At 41.1% G+C, this 23,638-nt stretch overlaps 1 protein-coding gene across 1 annotated transcript in view; it reads right to left on the bottom strand.

Moving 5' to 3' along the window:
- Window positions 1–9,399: 9,399 nt before the first annotated feature.
- The window catches only part of LOC140187984 (insulin gene enhancer protein ISL-1-like), a 33,178-nt gene continuing 18,939 nt past the window's right edge, over window positions 9,400–23,638 (bottom strand). The window contains exons 3-6 of the mRNA XM_072243851.1: window positions 23,201–23,439; window positions 18,164–18,417; window positions 9,894–10,028; window positions 9,400–9,501 (exon numbers count right to left, since the gene is read on the bottom strand). Of these exons, the coding sequence (XP_072099952.1) occupies window positions 9,400–9,501; window positions 9,894–10,028; window positions 18,164–18,417; window positions 23,201–23,439 (730 nt within the window). The remainder of the gene's footprint in view (window positions 9,502–9,893; window positions 10,029–18,163; window positions 18,418–23,200; window positions 23,440–23,638) is intronic.

The following is a 23,638-nucleotide window of genomic DNA, read 5'->3' on the forward strand; positions in this document are numbered from 1 at the left end:
ACTGCATTGGTACAGAATTTGATAATGTTCTATTTGTGCATGGATTTAGGACAAATGTTTGTTGAAATACAAACATTTTCATCACATTTAGATATGTGCCCTTAATCATTTCCTTGTGATTAAGTTTCAACATTTGCCTATAATTTGAATAGGTAGTCAAATTGTTGGGTGGCGGGGTGGAGATACGTCGCTACTGAAGGCACTCCTTCCCACCGCTAGTCTGCAGGTCACCCTTGGGCAAGGTGTAGCCACTGCTTAGCCGCCAATCAAGGTTATGTGAAGCCATGGGAACAGGTGGTGGATACCGCAAGTCCTGGTCATGCAACCACTGACGCCAGGCGGACAATCTCTGAAGAGTATTGATAATGGCGGGTATTGTGGCTACGATAGGGTCTTTTAGAAGACTTTTGGATAGGTACATGGAGCTTAGAAAAACAGAGGGCTATGGGTAACACTAATAATTTCTAAGGTAGGACATGTTCAGCACAACTTTGTGGGCCGAAGGGCCTGTATTGTGCTGTAGGTTTTCTGCGTTTCTATGTTTTCTATGTTACCCTTCTTGTAAAGACACTGCCCAGAAGATGGCAAAGGCAAACCACATCTGTAGAAAAATTTGCCAGAACAATCATATTCTCCATGATTGCCTACATCATACGATATGGCACATGATGATGATGAGTCAAATCGAAATAAGGTATCTTAGTGAAGTATCTTAGTCAGAATATTGATGTCCAAGTAAATTGATACAGAATGTCCTTTTCCCACCGCAGAGAGCTATGGAGGCTGTGACTGATTATGATTAAGAAGGTTGTAGATAGATTTCTAGATGCAAAAGGCTGCAATTGAGTTCTCCAACTTCCATTAATGCCCCACCTCCCCTTCGTACCCCATCTGTTATTTATTTATTTATTTATTTATTTTTCTCTCTGTCTCTTTTTTCTCCCTCTGTCCCTCTCACTATAACTCCTTGCCCATTTCTGGGCTTCCCTCCCCCTTTTGTCTCTCTCTAGGCCTCCTGTCCCATGATCCTCTCCCTTCTCCAGCCTCGTATCCCTTTTGCCAATCAACTTTCCAGCTCTTAGCTCCATCCTTCCCGCTCCTGTCTTCTCCTATCATTTTGGATCTCCCCCTCCCCCTCCCACTTTCAAATCTCTTACTATCTCTTCTTTCAGTTAGTCCTGACGAAGGGTCTCGGCCCGAAATGTCAACTGTACCTCTTCTTAGTGATGCTGCCTGGCCTGCTGCGTTCCACCAGCATTTTTTGTGTGTGTTGGTTGAATAAATATAGTAGTTTGATTGTGGTCATATTAAATGCCAGGGTTGTCCAAACGTTTAGAAGAAACAAAATGTTGATATAGTGTTGAAAGTATTCTGATTGGATGCATTATAGCCTGATACAGAGTGTAGTGGACTCTGCCTGATAAATCACAGGCACATCCCTCCCCAGCATTGGTAGTACCTACCAAGGTAGCACTGTCTCAAGAAGGCAACATCCATGATCAAAGGTCTTCACCATCTGAGCCATGCCATTTGTTTGCAGCTAATATCAAGCAGGAGGTGCAGGAGCTTGAAGGCCCACTCCACCAAGTTCAAGTGGTCCCCAGGACCACTCAGTTACTGAAGCAACAGGTAAAATGCTAATCCATACAGTTTAGCAACACTATTATCACTTTGATCACTGTATACTACAATGGACTTTGTTTTGTGTTTGTTCTAATTGTTTCTTTCCTGTAGAAGTTGCTTTTCTTGTGAATGTTGCTTGTGTAATTCTCTGTGCCCATGATGCTGCGACAAGTAAGCTTTTCATTGCACCTGTGTATACATGTACTTGTGTATATGACAATAGACTGGACCTTGGCTTGTAAAACTGAATGCCAGTTCCAAATCTGATGCTTAGGGTGTGAACAAGCCGACGTTTACTGTATCTGATTTGAGCACCGAGCCAGGTTCAGGGATTAAGGCACGAGGTCATGGGCGAAGGACGAATATCAGTGCTGAACTGACTGCAGCTATGGCCTATAGGCATTGGGTTGCTGCACGTGCCTTAGCACTGTACTGGCTCTCGAGCTGTGGAGACTCTGCGGGTCATGTTCCATGTATTATTTGTTTGCCTTTTTTATTGTTTGTATGATTTTTTTACTTATTAGAGTCTTTGTTATGTTTGGGGTTTATTTTTGTGGATTCTATTATCTTTCTTTGTTTTGCAGCTACCTGAAAGAAGATGAATCTCACAGTTGTGTACACATACTTTGACAATGAACATTCTTTGAACTTTGAAAGCTGCACCAACCAGAAAGTGGATTCTGAATGAATTCATGGTAGCATGGTGGTTAGCACGTTGCTTTACAGTACCAGCGACCCACGTTTAATACTTGCTGCTGTCTGTAAGAAGCTTGTAGGTTCTCCCTGTGACTGCTTGTCTTTCCTCCGGGTGCTGTGGTTTCCTCTCACAGTCCAAAGGTGTACTGGTTGGTAGGTTAATTGGTCATTGCAAATTGACCTGTGATTAGGCTCGGGTTAAATTGGAAGTTGCTGGGTGGAACAGCTCAAAGGTCTATTCCGCACTGATCTCAATGAATAAATAAATTCTATAGAGCAACAAATAACACATATTTTTTTACAGCTACTTTCAATATGAGCATCAGCATTGACCTAATCACCTTAACAAAATTACAAGGACACTGATGACACATTCAGCAACTGGTCACAGGAGACCTAACGATTTTGGTTACTAAGTCACAACAAACAGTGAATGAACAATCATTAGAGAGTCAGAGACTTAATTAGACCTTGCAGTTGATTGCATAACAAATAATTTAGAGTGATTCATCGTGAACTTTCAAAAAAGGTGATGTTGCCAAGACCACTGGGCTGTAATTCATTCCTTTAAGGAGAACCAAACCTACAATTATTCATGGTGTGTTCAGTGGAAGCTGACTCAGGCACCAATGTATCAGCAGCAGCATCTACTAAGATGGCAACAGCATTTGTTTGCTGCTCTATCCTTTTCCTAATGTTTTGATAAAATATTTATATTCATGTGCATTAGATGATATTTGTGCTCCACTTGTTAATGAGTTAGCTCTTTGAAACAAGTTCACATATTAATTGTAAGTAATTGAAATAAATAAAACACACAAACTTGCAATGTCCATATTAAAAAAAAACAAGTCTGCATTTACATTTTGAAAAGGGTATATAAGATTATGAGTGGTATACAGTGCCTATAAAAAGTATTCACCCCCACCTCCCGCCCCTTGGAATTTTTCATGTTTTATTGTTTTACAACATTGAATCACATTTGGCTTTTTTGACACTGTTGAACATTGAAATCAGATCTCTACAAAGTGATCTAAAGTAATTACAAATATAAAACACAAAATAATTAATTGCATAAGTATTCACCCCCTTTAATAAGACATACCAAATCATTACTGGTGCAGCCATTTGGTTTTAAAGGTCAGGTAATTAATTAAATGGAAATCAGATTTTTGGAAATCTGTGTGCAGTCAAGGTGTTTCAATTGACTGTAGTAAATATACACCTCTATCTGGAAGGTTCAACTGCTGGTGAGTCAGTATCCTGGCAAAAACTACACAATGAAGTCAAAAGAACACTCCAAGCAACTCTGTGAAAAAGTTGTTGAAAAGCGCAGGTCAGGATATGGATACAAGAAAATTTCCTAGACACTGAATATCCCTTTGGATACAGTTAGGTCAATCATCAAGAAGTGGAAAGAATATGGCAGAGTTGTAAATCTGCCTAGAGAAGGCTGTTCTCAAAAACTGAGTGACTGTTCTAGAGGAGTTACAAGCTTCAGTGGCTGAGATGGGAGAGACTGTCTCATACAACAACCAGTCACAGCTTTATGGGAGAGTGGCAAAGAGAAAGCCACTGTTGAAAAAAGCTCACATGCAATCTCAGCTAGACATTGCCAGAAGTCATGTGGGAGACTCTGAAGTCAGCTGGAAGAAGGTTCTATGGTCTGATGAAACCAGAATTGAGCTTTTTGACCATCAGACTAAACACTATGTTTGGCATAAGCCAAACACTGCACATCATCATAAACACAGCATCCCTACCAGGAAGCATGGTGGTGGCTGCATCATGCTGTGGGGATGCTTCACTACAGCAGGCCCTGGAAGGCTTGTGAAGGTAGAGTGTAAAATGAATGCAGCAAAATTCAGGGAAATACTGGAGGAAAACCTCCAAGAGAATTGCCATTTGGGAGAAAATTTGTTTTCCAGCAAGACAATGTATAAAGACAAAGCTACACAGGAATAGCTAAAAACAACAAAGTTAATGCCCTGGAGTGGCCAAGTCAGAGTCCAGATGTCAATCCAATTGAGAATTTATGGCTGGACTTGTAAAGGGCTGTTTCACTCACGATCCCCATGCAATCTGACAGAGCTTGAGCAGTTTTGTAAAGAAGAATGACAAAAAAATTGCAGTGTCCAGATGTGCAAAGCTGTCCACACAGACTCAAGGTCGTAATTCCTGCCAAAGGTGCATCTACTAAATATTGGCTTGAAGGGGGTGAATACTTATGCAATCAATTATTTTGTGTTTTATATTTGTGATTAATTTAGATCACTTTAGAGATCTGTTTTCACTTTGACACAAAAGAGTCTTTTTGTTTTGATCAGTGTCAAAATAGCTAAATTAAATAAACTGTGATTAAATATTGTAAAACAATAAAACACAAAAACTGACAAGGGGAGGTGAATAGCTTTGATAGGCACTGTGGGTAGGATAAATGCAAGCAAGCTCTCTTCACTGAGGTAGGGTGAGACTACAACTAGAGGTCATGAGTTAAAGGTGAAAGGTGAGGGCAAACTTCTTCACTCAGAGTGTGGTGAGAGTGTGGAACGAACTGCCAGCGGAAATGGTGGATGTGGATCCAATTTCAACATTTAAGAGAAATTTGGATAGACACATGGATGGGAGGAGTATGGAGGGCTATGGTCCAGGTACAGGATTTGGGACCAAACAGAATAATAATTCAGCATGGATTAGGTGGGCAGAAGGTCCTGTTTCTGTGCTGTTTTGTCCATGACTCTATAACTCTATCCATTTCCAATTGATATTATTTACTGGGAATTTAGTTTCAAATTTAAACAGGCAGAACTCAATTATTTAAGCCTGTTAGTTTTTTGATTTTTGAACAGAACCTACTATTTAATTATGTCCATTTAATCAAGTAATTACCCTAGACCCAACCTTTTTTTATGCGATCAACCAATATCATTAAGCATGAGGTCTGTGGACTTACACAACAGACAATACATTGATTGTTCAGAGAGTGAATGTAATCTTTTTCAAGCTTTCAAGATGTTCGCAACTTTATTATGTTTCACAATGTAGCAATTAAAATAAAGGGAATAACACCTTATGGTGGTTTCCTTCCTTGTTGGCACTTAACCAGGTGTAAAATATAGAAGCAGGTTCTGCATCTTAGCCCCAGTATTCTAGCCTTAAGCGATATACAGTTCACAGTCCGCATGACATCTGCTGGAGGACTCACTTTCACTGATGCATGGAACAAGCTTTTGTGGAAGAATATTCTTTTTTTTAATGTTCTGTGTTTGTTTAATAGACTTGGAAGATCAAACTTGCGGAGGCTGTGTAATAGATTTGCTGGGCTGGTACGTGGCAAAGTTACACACATCAATCCATATTCCATGGATTGGTGGTGAATTGGTTTGAGTTTTCATGGGATTAAGTGGAATTCAGAAGGTAGAGAAATACCATACTGGTCAGGCTAACTAGAGTTTTGTGTGTGTGAGGGGTTCTAGTTTGACAATCAGGAGGAAACCTTTGAGGAGTGAAAAAAGTGAATAACTATAAAGTTTGGAAAATTTGTGCTGAGTTAATTATCAGATTTAAAGCTGGTATATTTTTGCACATCAAAGCTGTGAAGAGGTATGGGGCAAAGGCGACATAAGAAGGCACAGAACAGCCACATCAATAAATATTAAAAAAGGATGGCTTGTATTTGATCCTTTTTTTATGTGACAAAGTTTATACAGTTAAGAATCATTTCAGTTCCAAGAATATGCATGAAGCAAAAAAAGGAGAATCACACTCTAAACTTAAAACTTTCCACAAAAAGGAATTTAATTGGTATCACTGTGGTACCAAACTTATGCAAAAGGTTTTAATGTAGTCATTCACCAGTTCCTTTGAAGCAAGTGCAGTAAAGATACTTCAGGATTTCATTTCACCTGATGCATTCTGATTAAATTAATTTCTCAAATCCCCTTTTACCATTAACATTCGTTGGGACATTTATTTTTTTATATATCCAACAGATCAACTCAGAGTCAGAACGTTCCAGGTTCAAATCCTGCTCCAGAGACTAGGGGAAAGAATTAGGGTGATATTCTGATTCAGTGTTTTGGGAGGCCTGCACTGCCAAAGTTGATGTCTTTCAGATGAGTTGTTAAGCTAAGGTTGCTGTTGCTAAGACTCCCCTTACATCCTTCAGAATTATTGCAGTGGAATTATTTCCAATAACTGGGTCAAAATTTATACCTCAATCTCTATTTCCAAAATAAATAATCAGGCTATTATTATCTTGTTGACTATAGAGGCTTGCTGTGTGCAAACTGACTGTGCACAAGAGGGATGTGGAGGATGCAAGAAATTTGTTTTTTTCTATTAAGAGCTACAGGACAAATGTTTTACATCCATACACTTGATACGCACTAGAAATGTGTCTTGGGCTGAGTGCAGGTCGGTGGGACTAGGTGAGAGTAAGAGTTCGGCACGGACTAGAAGGGCCGAGATGGCCTGTTTCCGTGCTGTAATTGTTATATGGTTATAAAATTATATATTGCTAAGAGGAGATTTTCTGACCACTTCTTTTCAAGTATAAGGCATGCCACTTTATGATTTACGCTTTTGACCAGTACAGAGAACACAGGGGCTGAATTATTACTCCTTTGATGGGTAGAACTTTATGTTAACCCATGAATCAAACTGACACAAGGATAATTGCAACCCCAGTACCTTTAGGGTCCCTACTGTGCAATATGACTACAAATTAAAACACTATTTTGCACAGGTAACAATTGAAATGTCTCCTAAGAGAATTAAAACCAATAATTAATAATCATTGATAATTGTATAAGGTTGTATTCTAAGTTCAATTGTATTCTAAGTTTTGAGAGACAATTGAACTGATGCTTAATGTTTAACATTGGTGCCTTATTATAATGATATGAAATGGAACCAGAAGTAGATTACATGCCTCTTAAGGCCGTCTGACAATCATATCATAGTTGATTTGTTTTTTTTTCAATTTTTATTTTATTGAGGTAAAGCGGGGAATAGACACTTCTGCTCTTCAAACCATGCCGCCCAGCAATCCCCCAATTTAATCCTAGCTTAACCACAGGATTAATGAGCAACTTACCTACCAAACTCACAACAGAAATATTTATTTATTTATTTATTATTGTTTGGTTTTTTTATTTGTAAAATTTGTCTTCTTCTGCCCATAGGTTGCTTGTCAGTCTGTTTGTGGAGTTCATTGCCACAGATGGCTGTGGAGACCATGTCATTGAGCATATTTAAAGCAGAGGTTGATAGGTTCTTGATTAGTAAGGACGTCAAAGGTTATGGGGAGAAGGCAGAAGAATGGGGTTGAACGGGATAATGAATTGGACTCGATGGGCTGAATGGCCTATTTCTGCTCTTATGTCTCATGGTTATATGGTCTAAAGCTCACTTGTGTGACATACAGTATGCCATCCAACCAAGCTGCTTATAATCAAACGGCTGTAAGGGCATTCAGATGAATGAATTAATATCTCAGCAGTGTAACAGAGTTAACAGAGACCTGGGGCCTGTGACAGAAAGCAGTAAGTTAGGCTAATATATTACTTCCGAACCACAGACTTGAGGTATGTTCATTACTGTGACTCATAAAATTCGTTAAATTGTAATTGTTTCAATGCAAATTTAAATAATTGAATTTGGCTTTGGTCAGATTTAATGACACCGTAAAGCAATCTATCAGATCCAATTGTTTCAAAAAGTATCAGAATAATTGTTCTTTAAACTTGGTGATCAAATTCATTTTTATGGAATGGTCTAAAAAATTAATGGAAATGCACAAAGCGCTAGCAGGCATATTATGTAGATGTTTACTTCTATGAATCATCTACTGTATATTGTTATTATTTTTCAACCATAGAATTGATACTTATTTGTCATTTGAAATGTATCTTTAATAAAAGTTTCTCCAACCTTTTCTTCATTCTTTTATAAGGTGCTGCCTGCAATGGTTTAGTGGTGTTGAAAGGAATGAAAGTCCGCATGCAAAATACTGCACTGTTTGTATGTGAATAACTTAGAGATGCACAGATAGAATTGATTATACGATGACACAGGAAACTGCTGGAATCTGGTACACCAAACATTCTGCTGGAGAAAGTCAGGGTGTCAAGCAGCATCTGCTGTGTATATACATCTATTGATGCTTCTGGACACATCTTCAGTGATGTTTCTGGAATCATCGGGTGTTTCGGGTCTTTCAACATCATACAACCTCCTCCAGGTGACCCAGCCAGGGCTGATCCAGATTGTGTCCAGATGGCTAGCTACATATGACTCCATGGCTCCCTTCTTTTGAGCCACAGCCATCTTGAGGCCCTCTCTGCCGTGCAGCATCTGGGTGGGGGGGGGGAACAGAATTGTGTTGATGTTTTGGGTCAAAATCCACATCAAGTTATATGATATTGGACTGGCTGCTTCTCTGAATGGGAAGGATTAGTTTAAGAATGTACTACTAACCTTGTTAAATGTTCCTGAATAAACATAAGAGATGGTACCAGGAGTAGGCCATTTGGCTCTTTGTTCTACCATTCATTAGGATCTTGGCCGATTTTCTACTTCTATACTATTTTTCTACCCATCCCCACTAACCTAATTTCTTAACATCCAGAAATTTATCCACTTTGAATGAATACAACGACTGATTCCCACAACCCTCTGGGATAAACCATTCCAAAGATTCACCCATCTCAGTGAGGTTCACCAACTTCTGTGTAGCCTACTTGTTCTTCTGAGATTGGATTGGATGCACGTATTATGTTACATGTTTCAAAGATTTTTCCTTTTCCACAAGAAAGCAGATTCCATCATCAAAGACCCCATCATCCAGACTATGCTCTCTTCTTGTTGCTACCATTGGGAAGGTGGTACAGGAGCCTTAGGTTCCACGCCATCAGGTTCATGAACAGTTATGCCCTACAACCATCAGGCCCCTGAACCACCAAGATTAGTAAGAACATCCATTCATCTAGTACCACTGATAAACATGAAATCTTGGAAATGTTGGTTTCCCAGTGAAGAGCTGGCTAATGGCAAGATACAAAATGAGATATCTGCTGGTTAGGATTCTTCACTGTTTAGTGTGTCTGAGAGTTGGGAGCTTGGTGCTGACACTTCACTACTACTGCAGCTTGAATGGGACTGGACTCCAGAAAAGCCTGCCTGTGGAGAAAAAAGGGTACTTAGCAAAGAGAGGTCAAAACATCTTCAAAATGAATAATTGAAATGTCCCTGAAGAAGAACATTCCTAAAGAAAATATTATAAAATGTAGAGGAAATAGCTTTAGAGAAAAAGAAGAGGGGTACAATGTAACAAGGCAAGTGTTGTTGGGTGTGGACTTAGAAATGGGAATTCTCGGCTAAGATTTCCCATTTGTGATTCAGTCAGCATTTCTATTGAGAAGACGACTTATCATATGGCAAAGGGAGGTGTACTTGACTACTTTCGTTGATAGTGGCTTATCATGGACTACCCAGCCTAAGGTGCTGAAGAGCCAGGCCAACTCCAGGGATAATTGGGCAGTGGAATGTAAGTGTATTGCGGTTGTGCCTACCTGCAGCGTGAAGTCCTTTAGGTCTTTCCATGGTGGGTGGCATCTGTAAACCTCAATAGGGCTGCATTGCAAATCACCTTTCTGTGGTAGTGGGCTCATAGCCACCATCAGGGTCCCAACTAACCCTTGGATATCCTGTCAAAAGGTCAGAAATGTTCAGGTTTCTTGAGAAAATTTGAGTGACGCCACACTTACAAAATCCAGCCTAACTACGCTGTAGATAATTACTTCATGCTCTCAAGCTTTTGTATCTGCAAGCCCATTTAACTTAACGGTTCTGGCACACAACATAATTGTGCTCTTGAGAGAAGACCAAACTCTGCACCAGCTGCCACCTTTTCTTAAGTCCCTGCTGCTCACGTTAGAGATTCTGATGTCTCCCCGCTGTTTCTCTGCCGCCACACTCCCTCCCTTCCACCGCTGCCAGCTGCTCTGGTGAGCAACAAGAAGAACACATTCTATTTGGATTTAAGGGATTACAAGGCAAAGGCTGCCCCACAGGCATTCAGCAGGGGATCAGGGGAGGATCCTGCAGGTCAGGACTACCCTGACTAAGTCAGTAAGGGTGGAACCCTACCTGGATCACACCTAACCAAAAGAAGATGCAATTAGGCGATGATGCCATTATTAAGACTACGTCTCCATTTCTTTTAAATAAAGATTTACTTTATTAGCTTCATTTGTCACGTGTACATCAAAGCAAGCAATTAAATGCACCATTTATGTCCACGGCCAACACAGTCCAAGGATGTGCCTGCATTGTCACCAAGCTCCAGTGCCAACCTAGCATACACACAACTCAATAACCCTAACATGTATGTCTTTGGAATATGGGAGGAAAGCAGAGCACCCAGATGAAACCCAGCCAGTCTTGGGGAGAAACTATAAACTCCATACAGACACTGATAGGAAATAAGCCACAATCTTACAGCTAGCTCTGCAAAGCATTACACTAACCTCGACTCTACAGTATATATCTTACTTCATCATTATGAAAATACTGTTTATTACACATTGGAGTGTTGCTGAGAATAAGCAATAAATGGGCAGTTTGAACATTCTTGTCTTCTTCAATTTGTTTAAAAAGCCAGCATTTATTGCTCATTTCTAAGCGTCCTTGCAAAATAGTTGTCTCAATAGTCTTTCTGGTGAGGGTTGTTGGATAGGGATAATGAAGGGATGGTGATAATGCTTCCAAATCAGGATGGTGGATGACTCAGAGGGAAACCTGGAGGCAATGATGTTCCGAGGTACCTGATGTCCTTGTCCCTTTTGCTGGTAGAAATTGCTGGTTGACATTTAATCAAATTAGACACGATCAGGCTGTTCTTTTTTATGTCATCACCAGAAAGCCCAGATTTAGTTATGTCACAGGAAATGTACCCAAAATTATCGGTCAACATGAGGTGAATTATAAGAATTATAATTATACAATTATTAATAATTAATAATTTTTATTGTAATTGCAGGAGCCATGTGTTCAGTTTTGCCGCTGCAGTAAAGCCCTCTTCTCATTACTACCATCAGTGAAGAGGTACGGGAGCCTGAAGACCTCCACTTAGTATTTTAGGAACGGCTTCCTCCCCTGTGCCATTAGATGTCTGAACAGCCCATGAGTACCATGTCACTATTCCTCTGCACTAATTTTTATTGTAACTTACAGTACTTCTTCATGCCCTGTTGCCACAAAACAACAAATTTCTCAACATATGTCACTGGTGATAAACCTGATTCTCATTCGGTGAATGGCTAAATCCTGCCACTTATATTCTCGCAAAAGCAAAAAGACTGACAGGATATTGTTAATCACCCTTGTTTTTCTAAGTTTGTAAAATAGTGGAAAAAAAACCCTACATTTTTGAACTGTATGAGTGGGTGGATCAAACGTCCCTTGTTGTTTACTGAGTAGGTTGACCTAGAAATACTTCAGCATTACTTAAGTGGCACTAAAAGCTTACAGTGTGAAAATGCAGAAGTTCATGACAAGAGGCAATGGCCTTGGAGAAGGGAAAACAGGAGATGGACGACTATTCAGGTCCAAGGAGAGGTAGGTATCCCAATACAGGGGTAGCCAGTGATCACAGCCTGGGGATGAGATGAGATTCCCATGCAACTGATCACTACTGACAGGACCGTGAGTCTTCTGAAGGACCTCATTGCATCTTGTGGATTAACAGGAAATTTGTCTCAGAAAATTAAAATGCCAAATAATAAGTCGGCCTTTATAATAACTACAGGTCCACAGATATCTTAGTGCAATTACACAGAGCCTTGATGATATAACAGCTGGAAGATTGTATACAGTTTTGGTCTCTTTTTAAAAAAGGTGTACCTGGAGTTGCCACCAGAGGGAGTTCAATTAAGATACACCAAACAACTTTCTGGGATGGAAGGTGTAATTAATGATTGAGTAGACTAGGCTTGTATTTTCTCCCAGGTAGAGAGACAACCTTGTTGAAACTTGCAAAGATTTAGGTGGGTATTCCCCCAGCTGATAAATCTTGAATCAGTGGTCCCAATCTCTAAATAATAGGTAGGCATGAAGAGAAGTTTATTCACTCAAAGGACAGTGAATCTTTGGGATTCAATACCCCAGAGTCTGCGGAGACTCGGTATTGAGCTCATTCTAAACAGAGAGCAGTAGATTTCTGTGTATTAAAACAATCAGAAGAATGGGGACAGTGCAGGAAGGTAGAGCTGAGCTGGAAGAACAGCCATAATTTTGATGAATGATGTAGCAGATACAGGAAACCAAGATTATTTCCCCCCAAAATGCCATTATCCAGCACATCCTTCCTCCTAATTCAGGTGGTTTTATGTTCTTAAGCTACCCCATGGTTAAGCAGGGTGGGACCAGGACCAGATATCTGCAGATCTTTGTGCAAAAGCAGGTCGAGCCTGTACTGACAAAAAGGGAGAATTCGTCAGCCTAAAACTGCCTTTTTTTTTTGTGCATGAGAACATTATATCAAGAAACTGCAAAAGGAAGAACAGTATAATTGATGCAATGTACTTACTCTCTACAGTATTCAATTATAGACAATAGACAATAGGTGCAGGAGTAGGCCATTCAGCCCTTCAAGCCAGCACCACCATTCACTATGATCATGGCTGATCATCCACAATCAGTGTCCAGTTCCTGCCTTATCCCCATAACCTTCGATTCCGCTATCTTTAAGAGCTATATCCATATCTTTCTTGAAAGCATCTGGAGACTTGGCCTCCACTGCCTTCTGGGGCAGAGCATTCCACATATCCACCACTCTCTGGGTGAAAAAGTTTTTTCTCAACTCCATTCTAAATGGCCTACCCCTTATTCTTAAACTGTGGCGTCTGGTTCTGGACTCACCCATCAGCGGGAACGTGCTTCCTGCCTCCAGCGTGTCCAATCCCTTAATAATCTTATATGTTTCAATCAGATCCCCTCTCAAACTCCTAAATTCCAGTGTATACAAGCCCAGTCGCTCCAATCTTTCAACATATGACAGTCCCACCATCCCGGGAATTAACCTTGTGAACCTACGCTGCACTCCCTTAATAGCAAGAATGTCCTTCCTCAAATTTGGAGACCAAAACTGCACCACAATACTCCAGGTGTGGCCTCACCAGGGCCCTGTACAGCTGCAGAAGGACCTCTTTGCTCCTATACTCAATTCCCCTTGTTATGAAGGCCAGCATGCCATTAGCTTTCTTCACTGCCTGCTGTACCTGCATGCTTGCTTTCAGTGACTGATGTACAAGAACACCTAGATCTCGTTGTACTTCCCCTTTTGCTAACTTGACTCCATTTAGGTAATAATCTGCCTTCCTGTTCTTACCACCAAAGTGGATAACCTCACATTTATCCACATTAAACTGCATCTGCCATGCATCCACCCACTCACCTAGTCTGTCCAAGTCACCCTGCATTCTCATAACATCCTCCTCACATTTCACACTGCCACCCAGCTTTGTGTCATCTGCAAATTTGCTAATGTTACTTTTAATCCCTTCATCTAAATCATTAATGTATATTGTAAACAGCTGCGGTCCCAACACTGAACCCTGCAGTACCCCACTGGTCACCACCCGTCATTCCGAAAAGGACCCATTAATCCCTACTCCTTGTTTCCTGTCTGCCAACCAATTTTCTATCCATGTCAGTACCTTACCCCCAATACCATTTACTCTAATTTTGCACACTAACCTCCTATGTAGGACCTTATCAAAGACTTTCCGAAAGTACAGGTACACTACATCCACTGGCTTTCCCATGTCCATTTTCATAGTTACATTCCCAAAAAAAATTCCAGAAGATTAGTCAAGCATGATTTCCCCTTCGTAAATCCACGCTGACTCGGACCGATCCTGTTACTGTTATCCAAATGTGTCATAATTTCATCTTTTATAATTGACTCCAGCATCTTTCCCACCATTGACATTAGGCTAACCGGTCTATAATTCCCTGTTTTCTCTCTCCCTCCTTTCTTGAAAAGTGGGACAACATTAGCCACCCTCCAATCCACAGGAACTGATCCTGAATCTATAGAACATTGGAAAATGATTACCAATGTGTCCTTGATTTCTAAAGCCACCTCCTTAAGTACCCTGGGATGCAGACCATCAGATCCCGGGGACTTATCAGCCTTCAGACCCAACAGTCTATCCAACACCATTTCCTGCCTAATATAAATTTCCTTCAGTTCATTCATTACCCTAGGTCCTTTGGCCACTATTATATCTGGAAGATTGTTTATTTCTTCCCTAGTGAAGACAGATCCAAAGTACCTGTTCAACTCGTCTGCTATTTCCTTGTTCCCCATAATAAATTCACCCGTTTCTGTCTTCAAGGGCCCAATTTTGGTCCTAACTATTTTTTTCCTTTTCACATACTTAAAGAAGCTTTTACTATCCTCCTTTATATCCTTGGCTAGTTTACCTTTGTACCTCATTTTTTCTTCGCGTATTGCCTTTTTAGTTACCTTCTGTTGCTCTTTAAAAGTTTCCCAATCCTCCGGCTTCCCACTCATCTTTGCTATGTTATACTTCTCTTTTATTTTTATACTGTCCTTTACTTCCCTTGTTAGCCACGACCTCCCCTTACTCCCCTTAGGATCTTTCTTCCTCTTTGGAATGAACTGATCCTGCACCTTCTGCATTATTCCCAGAAATACCTGCCATTGTTGTTCCACTGTCATCCCTGCTAGGGTATTGTTCCATTGAACTTTGGCCAACTCCTCCCTCATAGCTCCATAGTTCCCTTTGTTCAACCATAATACCGACACTTTTGATTTTCCCTTCTCCCTCTCAATTTGTAGATTAAAACTTATCATATTATGGTCACTACCTCCTAATGGCTCCTTTACCTCGAGGTCCCTGATCAAATCCGGTTCATTGCACAAATCTAAATCTAGAATTGCCTTCTCTCTGATAGGCTCCAGTACAAGCTGTTCTAAGAATCCATCTCGGAGGGACTCCACAAACTCCCTTTCTTGGGGTCCAGTACCAACCTGATTCTTCCAGTCTACCTGCATGTTGAAATCCCCCATAACAACTGTAGCATTACCTTTGCTACATGCTAATTTTAACTCTTGATTCAACTTACACCCTACATCTAGACTACTATTTGGGGGCCTGTAGATAACTCCCATTAGGGTCTTTCTACCCTTAGAATTTCTCAGTTCTATCCATACTGACTCTACATCTCCTGATTCTATGTCCCCCTTCGCAAGGGACTGAATATCATTCCTCATTAGCAGAGCCACCCCACCCCCTCTGATTCTACTACTCAGTTTAGTGTATCAAGACATCGTCTTCTCAGGCCATCACTCATAATCGGAAATTAGAGGTGGCATGGTAATGTAGTAGTTAGCACAACACTTTACAGTACTGGTGACTCCAGTTCAGTTCCCACCTCTGCCTGTAAGGGGTTCATATATTCTCCCCGTGACTGCCTCGGTTTCATCCCACAGTCCAAAGATGTACCAGTTGGTAGCTTAATTGGTCATTGTAAATTGTCCCATGATTAGGAGTGGACTAAAGTTTGGGGATTGCTGGACAACATGCCTCAAAGGCCTGGAAAGGCCTGTTCAACACTGTATCTTTATATTATTAATAATAAATAATTATTTTTGTTTATAGGGGTTCTTAGGTGACTGATGAGGCCAATGTGGGGAGCACAGAACATGTGCCAAACATATTGCAGCATATTTGACAAACACACTTAACAACTGCAAGCAGTTGAGAAAATGCCCTTAAAGGGAACGTAAAGTTTGGGGAGGTAAGAAATGCAGAACAATGGACCCCAGATCACAGGAGATCCACTCAAAAATATATTCCTCAGTGAATGGAAAGCCACAATAAGACAATCTTTATTCATGTATGCTGTGTCAATTCAGTAATTTCTTCGGAAGACTTCTGTAAACCTATATAGTGCATGATTTAACTAATTCTTTACAGTTGCCACTACTTTTCTCGAAGAAGAAACAAGGCACCATTTTGGCAATTGCCCATCAGATGAAGGAATAGATAGCATGGTCAGATGAAAGCAATTCCTGTTTTTTAATATATCATAGCATTTGTGATCAGTGTCTGTATGGAAAACCTCAGGCCAATTTAGTTTTATGAATGACAGACATGCTATACAGTACCAGAAATGTACGGTTAGACCAAGGACCATAAGAACAGGAGCAAAATTAGGCCATTCAGCCAATTGATCCACTGATCCTGCAAAGTTGCCAAATAAATTGATATCATTGTTAAGAAGACCTATGGTGAGTAGATCATTATTTGGGGGATTGAGTTCAAGAGTTGTGAAGTAATGTTGCAGTTCTACAAAACCCTGGTTAGACCACACTTGGAGTTTTGTGTTCAGTTCTGGTTGCCTCATTATAAGGAGGCTATGGAAGCTTTGGAGAGAGTGCAGAGGAGATTTACTTACTGCCTGGATTGGAGTTTTATGACATAGGTTGAGTGAACTAAGGCTTTTTTCTTGAAGTGAAGCAGAATGAGAGGTTGACTTGATAGAAGTGTGCAAGATGATAAGAAGCATAGATTAAGTGGACAGCCAGTAAACGTTCCTAGGCTGGAAATGGCTAAAAAAAAGGGGCATAATTTTAAGGTGATTGGAGGACACTTGCTTCCTTTTGCTCACTGCTCCAGGAGGGAGGGCCCTGCATTCAAATGGTGTTTCTGTCTGTCTGTCTGTCTGTCTGTCTGTCTCTCTCTCCCCCCCTTCCCTCCCCTCTCCTCCCCCTCTCCCCTCCTCTCCCCCTCTCCCCTGCTCTCCCCTCCCTCCCTCCTCTCCCTCCTCTCCCCTCTCTCCCCTCTCCCCTCCCTCCCCTCCCTCCCACCCCCCTTTCTCCCCTCCCTCCCCGAATATGCCTGGTTTCCTTCAATTTTGTGTTTTATATAAAGTGTTTTTGCTCATTTTTTTCATTTGCATGATTGGTTTCTTTTTCGCAGTGGGGGTGGAAGGGGTTGATGTTTTTCTTTGAATGTGTTCCATGTTGTTTTTTGTTTTGTGGCTATCTGTGGGAAGATGAATCTCAGGGTTGTATACTGTGTGCATACTTTGGTAATAAATGTACTTTTAATCTTTGAATCTTTGTAATTGATGGTAATTTGTAACTCCTTGGACTATGCTGAAGCAACAAAACATCTCAGTCCGTGAGAAGTAACACGATTCTCTAATTCTAATTCTATTTCACTTCCCATAGATGCTGCCTGACCTGCTGAAAATCCAACATTTTTTTATCTTTCTGATTTTCAGTAATTATTTTGTTTTTTTAGCACAATAATGTAACCACAACTTAAGTGCATTTTGTCAAGGACAGGATGGACAGGATTGCATTCAAATAATCGTGAATACTTCATAATAACGACACAAGGAACTGAAGATGGAACTGTATGGTAAACTCTCACTTTTTATACCTGACACCATAGAAACTTAAATGACTACAATTACAGGAACATAGAACATAGAATAGTACAGCAGAGTACAGGCCCTTCGGACCACAATTATCTGTAAATGGAAAATGCTTATATAAAAGGCTTAAAATGGAAGATAGCATTCTCCCAGCTTTCACGCTGTTGCTCCCTCCATGGATGCTGCTTGTCTTGCTGAAGATTTCAAGAATTTTTTGTTTTTCTATCAAATTTCCAGCATCTAGGGTATTATGCTACTGGAAGATTGTGAAGCTGTGCCCGAGTATGGAGAGAAATAGATGAAATTATATAAAATAGAATGCTAACATTATAATTGCACACAGTTTAGGATAAGGTATGCTCACCATTCTGTCTCCTTTACACTGTTTCTGCAGAACCCTCCTCTTTTTGTCCTTGCATCGTTTATTCTGGAACCAGACCCTGATGACCCTTGAGCTGAGACCTGTCATCTCTATGAGCTGTTGCTTCAGAAACGCATCCGGCCGGGGGTTTGCAGCGTAACAGGTCCGCAGTGTGAGCAGTTGCTGCTCATTCAGCACTGTCCGCACACGAGTTATCTTATCAGGGTGCTTTGCTGACTGACAGGCCTTGAATTTCTCTACCGGCAAACAGAAATATTCAACAGTAAAGAATTGTAAGCCATTGGTTGCTACAAAACATCAAATTTCACATCATACTTCAGTGATATTAAACCTGATTCTGATAGGAATGAACCAGGTTTCTCTTATATTGGTAAATTAACACCAATCTTTGAATATTCTGCTGCATTGAAAACAAGTTTAATTTGATATGTTAACCATCACTTTACCTCTCTCACACCTACCTCCTTTGAAATACATCGGTGCTATCGCACAGTACTGTATAATTGAATTATTGTCTGCATTTTATTTATCCATTTAGAGATACAGGGCAGTAACAGGCCCAACAAAGCCACACCACCCAATTAACCTACTAACCTGTATACCTTTGGAATGTGCAGGAAAACCAGCACACCTGGAGGAAACTCATGCAGACATGTACAATAATGTACAAATTTCTTACAGATGTGGTGGAATTGGACCTGGTCTGCTGGCGCAGTAATAGTGTTATGCTAACCACTACACTACTAAGCCATCCCGGCCCCTGCCACCATTTTAACTTGGTAGAACTGAGGTTGACAATTTTGTACTGAGAAAATGCCAAATAAATGCGCGTAAAGCGGATGAGCTTAGAGTGTGGATCAGTACTTGGAGCTATGATGTTGTGGCCATTACAGAGACTTGGACGGCTCAGGAGCAGGAATGGTTACTTAGGATGCCAGGCTTTCAATGTTTTGGAAAGGACAGGGAGGGAGGCAAAAGCGGTGGGGGCGTAGCACTGCTAGTCAGAGATAGTGTCACAGCTGCAGAAAAGGAGAAAGTAATGGAGGGATTGTCTACTGAGTCTCTGTGGGTAGAAGTTAGGAACAGGAAAGGGTCAATAACTCTAATGGGTGTTTTTTATAGATCACCCAATAGTAACAGGGACATTGAGGAGCAGATAGGGAGACAGATTCTGGAAAGGTGTAGAAGTAACAGGGTTGTCGTTGTTGGAGATTTTAATTTCCCAACTATTGATTGGCAGTCCCCTAGAGCAAGGGATTTAGATGGGGTGGAGTTTGTTAGGTGTGTTCAGGAAGGTTTCCTGACACAATATGTAGATAAGCCTACAAGAGAAGGGGCTGTACTTCATCTGGTATTGGGAAATTAACCTGGGCAGGTGCCAGATCTCAGTGGGAGAATGTTTTGGAGATAGTGATCACAATTCTATCTCCTTTACCATAGCATTGGAGAGGGATAGGAATAGACAAGTTAGGAAAGTATTTAATTGGAATAAGGGGAAATATGAAGTTATCAGGCAGGAACTTGGAAGCATCAGTTGGGAACAGATGTTCTCAGGGAAATGTATGGTAGAAATCTAGCAAATGTTCAGGGGATATTTGCGTGGTGTTCTGCCTATTTCAATGAGACAGGGAAAGAATGGTAAGGTACAGGAACTGTGGTGTAAAAAGGCTGTTAAAAATCTAGTCACAAAGAAAAGTAAAGCTAACGAAAGGTTCAAAAACCTAGGTAATGATAGAGATCTAGAAGATTATAAGGCTAGCAGGAAGGAGTTTAAGAATGAAATTAGGAGAGCCAGAAGGGGCCATGAGGTTGGTGAGCAGGATTAAGGAAAACCCCAAGGCAATCTACAGGTCGACCTTCACTAATCTGGCACCATTGGGACCTGAGGAGTGCCGGATTAGTGAAAATGTTGAATTACAGAAGGATCACATTAAGCATAATCAGTGCCGGATTATCAAAGGAACTGGATTACAGGTAGTCGGATTAATGAAGGTCGACCTGTACAAGCATGTGAAGAGCAAGAGGATAAGACATGAGAGAACTGGACCAATCAAGTGTGACAGTGGAAAAGTGTGTATGGAACCGGAGGAGATAGCAGAGATTCTTAATGAATACTTTGCTTCAGTATTCACCACGGAATTGGATCTTAGCGATTATAGGGATGACTTACAGTGGATTGAAAAACTTGAACATATAGACATTAAGAAAGAGGATGTGCTGTTGCTTTTGGAAAACATCAAGTTGGATAAGACTCCGGGACCAGATGAGATGTACCCCAGGATACTGAGGGAGGCGAGGGAGGAGATTGTTGAGCCTCTGGCAATGATCTTTGCATCATCAATGAGGACAGGAGAGCTTCTGGAGGATTGGAGGGTTGTGGATGCTGTTCTCTTGTTCAAGAAAGGGAGTAGAGATAGCCCAGGAAATTATAGACCAGTGAGTCCTACTTCAGTGGTTGGTAAGTTGATGGAAAAGATCCTGAGAGGCTGAATTTATGAACATTTGGAGAGGCATAATATGATTAGGAATAGTTGGCATGGCTTTGTCAAAGGCAGGTTGTGGCTTACGAGCCTGATTGAATTTTTTGAGGGTGTGACTAAACACATTGATGAAGGTAGAGCAGTAGATGTAGTGTATATGGATTTCAGCAAGGCATTTGATAAGGTAGCCCATGCAAGGCTTATTGTGAAGGTAAGGAGGCATGGGATCCAAGGGGACCTTGCTTCATGGAATCGGAACTGGCTTGCTCACAGAAGGCAGAGAGTGGTTGTAGGTGGGTCATATTCTGCATGGAGGTCAGTGACCAGTGGAGTACCTCAGGGATCTGTTCTGGCACCCTTTCTCTTTGTGATTTTTATAAATGACCTGAATAAGGAAGTGGAGGGATGGGTTGGTAAATTTGCTGATGACACAAAGGTTGGAGGTGTTGTGGATAGTGTGGAGGGCTGTCAGAGGTTACAGCGGGACATTGATAGAATGCAAAACTGGGCTGAGAAGTGGTAGGATGGTGTTCAACCCAGATAAGTGTGAGGTGGTTCATTTTGGTAGGTCAAATATGATGCCAGAATATAGTATTAATGGTTAGACTCTTGGCAGTGTGGACGATCGGGGAGTCTTGGGGTCCGAGTCCATAGGACACTCAAAGCTGCTGTGCAGGTTGACCCTGTGGTTAAGAAGGCATATGGTGCATTGGCCTTCATCAATCATGGGATTGAGTTTAGGAGCCAAGAGGTAATATTGCAGCTATATAGGACCCTGGTCAGACCCCACTCGGAGTACTGTGCTCAGTTCTGGTCACCTCACTACAGGAAGGATGTGGAAACTTTTGAAAGGATGCAGAGGAGATTTACAAAGTTGTTGCCTGGATTGGGGAGCATGCCTTCTAAAAATAAGTTGAGTGAACTCGGCCTTTTCTCCTCGGAGTGGCAGAGGATGAGAGGGGACCTGATAGATGATGAGAGGCATTGATCTTGTGGATAGCCAGAGGCTTTTTCTCAGGGCTGAAATGGCTAACATGAGAGGGCACAGTTTTAAGGTGCTTGGAAGTAGGTACAGAAGATATGTCAGTGGTAAGTTCTTTACGCAGGGAGTGGTGAGTGTGTGGAATGGGCTGCTGGCAATGATAGTGGAGGCGGATACAATAAGGTCTTTTAAGAGACTCCTGGATAGGTACATGGAGCTTAGAAAAATAGAGGGCTATGGGTAACCCGAGGTAATTTCTAAAGTAAGTACCTGTATATGTTCGGCACAGCATTGTGGGCCGAAGGGCCTGTATTGTGCTGTAGGTTTTCTATGTTTCTGTATTAGTATAGGATTACATTATCTCTCTACCCTGGAAACTGCTAACATTTTTTTTACATTAAACGTGATCATCTCTGGTACAGAGAGCATTTATTGCCCCTTTCACTGTTTAGAAAGATGAATCACTATGATGGTGAGACTGGAGTTACAGAAAAATGAGAAATAGACAAAGAAACAGCTCATTTGGCCCTCATGTTTGCTCTGCCATTCAGGAAATTTATAGCTGATAATCTACCTCGCATATCATTCAGAATGAGTAACAATGCAAGATTTCCTTTGAGAAGGTTCATAAAGTGATTAGTGACAATCTGGTAGTTTCATGTTAACTGTCACGGGCAGTCCCCTGATTATGTAAGGCTTCCATTCCTGAGAACTATGCATGAGTGATTTCTCTGTAAATCAGAAACATCAGTTTTCCTTTATTACCATCCATCCACTTGCTATAATTCTTTTAATTCATCTAATATGCAGTCTAACACCACCTATAATTAAACTAATGGAATATATTTGGTGGGGTGGAGATATGTCTTTACCAAAGGAGGTGTAAGGTGCTCCTTTCCTCCACTAGTCTGCAGGTCACCCTTGGGCTAGATGTAGTACCTGTGTAGCCCCAGCTCAGTGTCATGTGAAGCCATGGGAGCAGATGGTGGGTGGTCATATGAGCAGCTGGTTCATATCATAAGTCCTAGTTATGCGTCCACTATGACGTAGTAGTAGTGGTAGACGCCAGGCAGACAATCTCTGAAGAGTATTGATAATCGCTGTTGTCACCTGTCTTATAAAGACGCTGCCCAGAAGAAGGCAATGGCAAACCACTTCTGTAGAAAAATTTGCCAAGAATAATCATGGTCAAAGACCATGATCGCCCACGTCATACAACACAGCACTTAATGCTGATGAATGGAATATATACCGTATCCAGTCATTAATCAGCACCACAAATCATTTTATTAGTATTATTACTAACTTGATAAAATACTTAAAAAATATATGGGAGAATTTGTGTAAAGTCAAATTTCCGTAAGTCAGGAAGCCCCTGTACTTTATATGAACTAAATTTTAAGCCTTCCACTTTCAAAGTGGAATTATATCTCATGTTACTAGATCAACAGCATAAATCTTTGGATAGTCATGCGGTAATTTAACCACTAGGTTACTGTACACTTGTATGACAGCATTTGAGAACAAGCATCAACTGACCTGACAGATACAAGTTACCAGTGTCCACTTCAGATTTCAAAGGACCCTCTCGACGTAAGCTAGTATCTAGAAGGCCACCGTCCTTGATGCAGTATGGTCCGTCTAACCGCAATCTGAACACATCTCCGGGCACGAGCTGCCGATTGCAGGCCACACAGCAGAAGCATTGTTGGTGATAGGTGAGGCCTCGGGCTCTCAGGACCAAGTCCGAGGATAACAGTCCACCCTGACACTGAGCACATCTCACAGGGAGTTTTCTAAAGAACAGCAGAGGAGTCATTTTGCTGTGGAGTTTTTATCTCTGAGAGCACCACACTGCACATTTTGAAAGTTGTTCAAGTATCTTCTCTCAGACTAACAAATTCAGCTCTAAATTATGTCCAATAGAATTCAAACTTTACAATTAGACTTAGTGAAGTGAGGTTGGAAGCTGGATGACCAGAAATGCACAAGTTA

Source organism: Mobula birostris, chromosome 26 (genome assembly GCF_030028105.1).
Source record: "Mobula birostris isolate sMobBir1 chromosome 26, sMobBir1.hap1, whole genome shotgun sequence".
NCBI lineage: Eukaryota > Metazoa > Chordata > Chondrichthyes > Myliobatiformes > Myliobatidae > Mobula > Mobula birostris.